Source organism: Acanthisitta chloris, unplaced genomic scaffold (assembly GCF_000695815.1).
Source record: "Acanthisitta chloris isolate BGI_N310 unplaced genomic scaffold, ASM69581v1 scaffold1681, whole genome shotgun sequence".
NCBI lineage: Eukaryota > Metazoa > Chordata > Aves > Passeriformes > Acanthisittidae > Acanthisitta > Acanthisitta chloris.
The window spans coordinates 11,840-15,153 of record NW_008655274.1 but is presented as its reverse complement, the minus strand read 5'-3'; the positions used below and the strand labels follow the sequence as shown (position 1 = coordinate 15,153).

The 3,314-nt window shown below is 43.2% G+C and overlaps 1 protein-coding gene across 1 annotated transcript in view; it reads left to right on the top strand.

Moving 5' to 3' along the window:
- The window catches only part of CMYA5 (cardiomyopathy associated 5), a gene marked incomplete at its 5' end in the record, with an annotated part of 39,740 nt that extends 39,028 nt beyond the window's left edge, over window positions 1-712 (top strand). The window contains one exon of the mRNA XM_009083811.1: window positions 426-712. Within this exon, the coding sequence (XP_009082059.1) occupies window positions 426-678 (253 nt within the window). The remainder of the gene's footprint in view (window positions 1-425) is intronic.
- Window positions 713-3,314: the final 2,602 nt, after the last annotated feature.

Here is a 3,314-nt window from a genome sequence, read left to right as displayed (position 1 = left end):
CCTGCCACTGTGGCAGGACTGCAGGGTGCTGGGGTAGTTTTTCCTCATCAGGCCAGTGCCAGGCTGCTTGGGGGTTTGTAAGGCATTGCCTTGCTACTGATGAAAGTTGCACTTTGTCTGAACAAATCTGCTTTTTTCAGTGTGAAATTACATAGATGCATGAACATGACTAGTTAAATGAAGCATCCAAGATGCTTTTATTCCAAGAGTCCAAAGGTACCAGGTGAAAAGGCTCATCAGCATACCAGGCAGGGCTTTGAAGCGATGCCACATTCACTTTGCCTTCGTACTGAGCAAAATGCTCCTGCCACATGATATGCTGCTGTTTTCAGCCACCTGTTAATACATGGGAAGTAAGCAGCAGGTTATTTCTGGTAAATTGCCATGAGGAGGCTCACTGTGTTCTGGTTTCCATTTTCCTGCAGCTTTCTTTATAGATTTCTTCACACCGGTGTGATGAGTGACATCCATGTGACAGAACACCTGGCCAGGATCGGCATCCTGTTGGATTACAGTGGTGGCAGACTGTTGTTCTTCAATGCAGAGAGAGGACTGGTGCTGTTTGCCATCAGGCACAAATTCACTGATGCTGCTCACCCAGCTTTTGCCCTGGAGAAGGCAGGAGTGCTTACCCTGTGCACGGGAATGGAGCTGCCAGAGTTCGTGAAGCACAGCTAATTTCCTTCTTCACCCTTTCCAGAAAACTGACAATTACACCACCAGGGGATAGGAAGGGGAAGTGGGGTGCCAGAAAGGGATTTCTAGTCTTCACTGATGAATGCCATGCACACAGCTCTCCCTCACATCATCAGTAATTGTAGTTACTGCTCAGACACGCAATCACCCTGAGCCTGGAAAGAAAATCGACTCCTTCAGATGGAGCATCCACCTAATGATATACACAGCAGTACTTTTAAGGGGATAAAGAAGTTTTGTTAGATATGATAGTGCTAGCTGTCTTTTTAAAGTTAACTACCAACCTGTGTACGAAATAAATGCATTTCTCACTACAACACGTGAAAGTCATCATGTCATCATTTTCCTGCATCTGCCCTGCATCTCTGCTGTTATCTACTCTAGCACCAGCACCACAGTAGTGAGGTGCAGCATTTCAGGGCCTTTAAAACAGGCAGGCTAAAATTGGTTGATGTCAGCAAAGGAGTAGGATGCTGATTTCGTCCCCTGGCTTCTTCAAACCATTTTTCCAAGCACTTCACACATCAGTGGTGTGGCTGTCTTCCCACCTGTCCCAAGGGCTGAAGACACAAATGCCAGTGGTGCTGAACTCCAGTGAGTGCTGGGGGAAAATTAATCTTAAAGCAGGCAGGCAATGCTTTTCATGCTGTGTCTGCTCTGGAGATTTCTGCCTCGGGGGACTGTGCTGCCAGACTCATTTCTAAGCTCAGCTGAAGAACTGTACTCCCTGAAGTAAAACAGATTTCAGAAGTCTAACAGAGAGAGTTTGTGTTTGAAGAGAGGACTTAAATGAGTTAAAATGAAGCTTCTGCTCTTGATGCTCAGAGGAGGTGCCTGCTGCTGCTGGTTTATTTATGATTTAACACCACCAAGGCATGTGCTTGCTGCTTTAGTCTGACGGTGTCCCAGGGGACCCACAGTCCACACAGTCATAGCAGGTTCAGGCAAGATGGTTAAGGAGACATAAAGAAGATTCTGTGACCATTTATTTTAAGCCTGAGCTCTTTCTGGCATTTCAATTAAAAGGTGACAGTTCTGAGTCCCTGCCGGGGAGAGAGGGGAATAAAAGAGCAGGATTGTGCCCTGTTGTCTCAAGTGAGTGTTTTGTAGAGGTGTGGAGGATGGTGAGAAAAGGTCCAGGATTAACTGGGAAGGGAAGTCAGAGAGGGTATTGGGGGTAGCATTACCATGAAGGCTGAGGAGGAGGAGGCGACAGAAGGTAGGCTGGAAACTCACACAGAGCAGATGGTGATAAACTAGGAGGCAGGTCAGTGGTGTCAGCAGGGTGTGTTCCTCAGGCTCCTGTAGCCAGTGAGCTCACTGAGGGTTTGGCTATCTCCAGAGCTTAATGTGGTACTTAGAAATAAGCCTGAAATATACCAGTCCTGGGATGATTTTACCTGTGCACTCCTCACCCGGTCAAAGCCATCCCAAAAGTGGGACTGCTTCGTGGACACAAACATGATGTATTGACAAGGGGAGAGAGTGATAAAAGGAGAGCATGAAATTATTTGGATGCTTTTTTCTTCAATGAAGGCAAGAAGCAATTGCCCTGTGAAAGGCAACTGCCTATTAGTAATTAGTGGATTTAAAATGAAAAGTGAAATGTTTGTCTATTACCACACATCATTACTCTATTAACACTGCATCATTTGAGCTTGGCAAAATGTTTTTATTGTCGGTACTTAATTCTTAGAAATATTTGGTTAATTGCAAAAAATGGCCTGATTGTTTTCTTATTAATTTTTGCATAAGGTTCAGCTTTTGGATTGGGCAGCATCAAACAGTGTATTTACTGTTTATGTGAAAGCTGGATAAATGATTTTAAATGGAAAATGTCACTCAAAGAGCTTGAACAGTGCTAATTTGAATGTCTAAATCTGGTCTTCATTAAGCTATGCCAGATGAAGAAACGCCTAGGAAGGATAACCTGTTCAGTGACATGGAAAAAAGTGTGCAATAAACCAAAAACCATACACAAGTTAAGGTTCAGGATAGGGAGAAATTTCTTGTTAGTGAAGAAAGCAGAACCTGGAAGCCACAATTAAGCTGCTAGGACTTATAGTATGTGGTGCAAACTCTCCTACCCTTGGAAAGCTTAGAGGTACATCTGCTGTGATCTTTTACTTACTTCATGGGCATGAAGTTCAGGAATTCACTTTCCAGAAGGTGACTGTCCACAGACACTTGAATATGCAGTGCAGTCCATATGACTTTTGCATTCAGATGAACTGAGATTTTGAGGTTTGTTGCATCCACTTTTTATGACCATTGTAGTCAGAAGTGAAAGACAAAAAACACCAAACCCAGGCAACATGTTTTGTTGTGCTTGATGAATTTAGCATTCAGAAATACCTCAAAACCAGAAAAGGAAGCTAGTTAGCTTGGCTCATAGTAACTAAGACTTCATGCATATATTGACAGGGTTGTGTGATATGTGTGCACAGTCTAGTCATCATTCCATGCTTAGAACAACATTCAAAGAATGACACAAAGATCTGTAAAGGAGTTCATCAGTGATTTGGAGTTTATTTTCACTCCGAAAGTACAAAATCTGATGCCTAACAGTACAAGTATTGTTAATAAACAATATTTAATGTTTATTGTTAATAAACAAT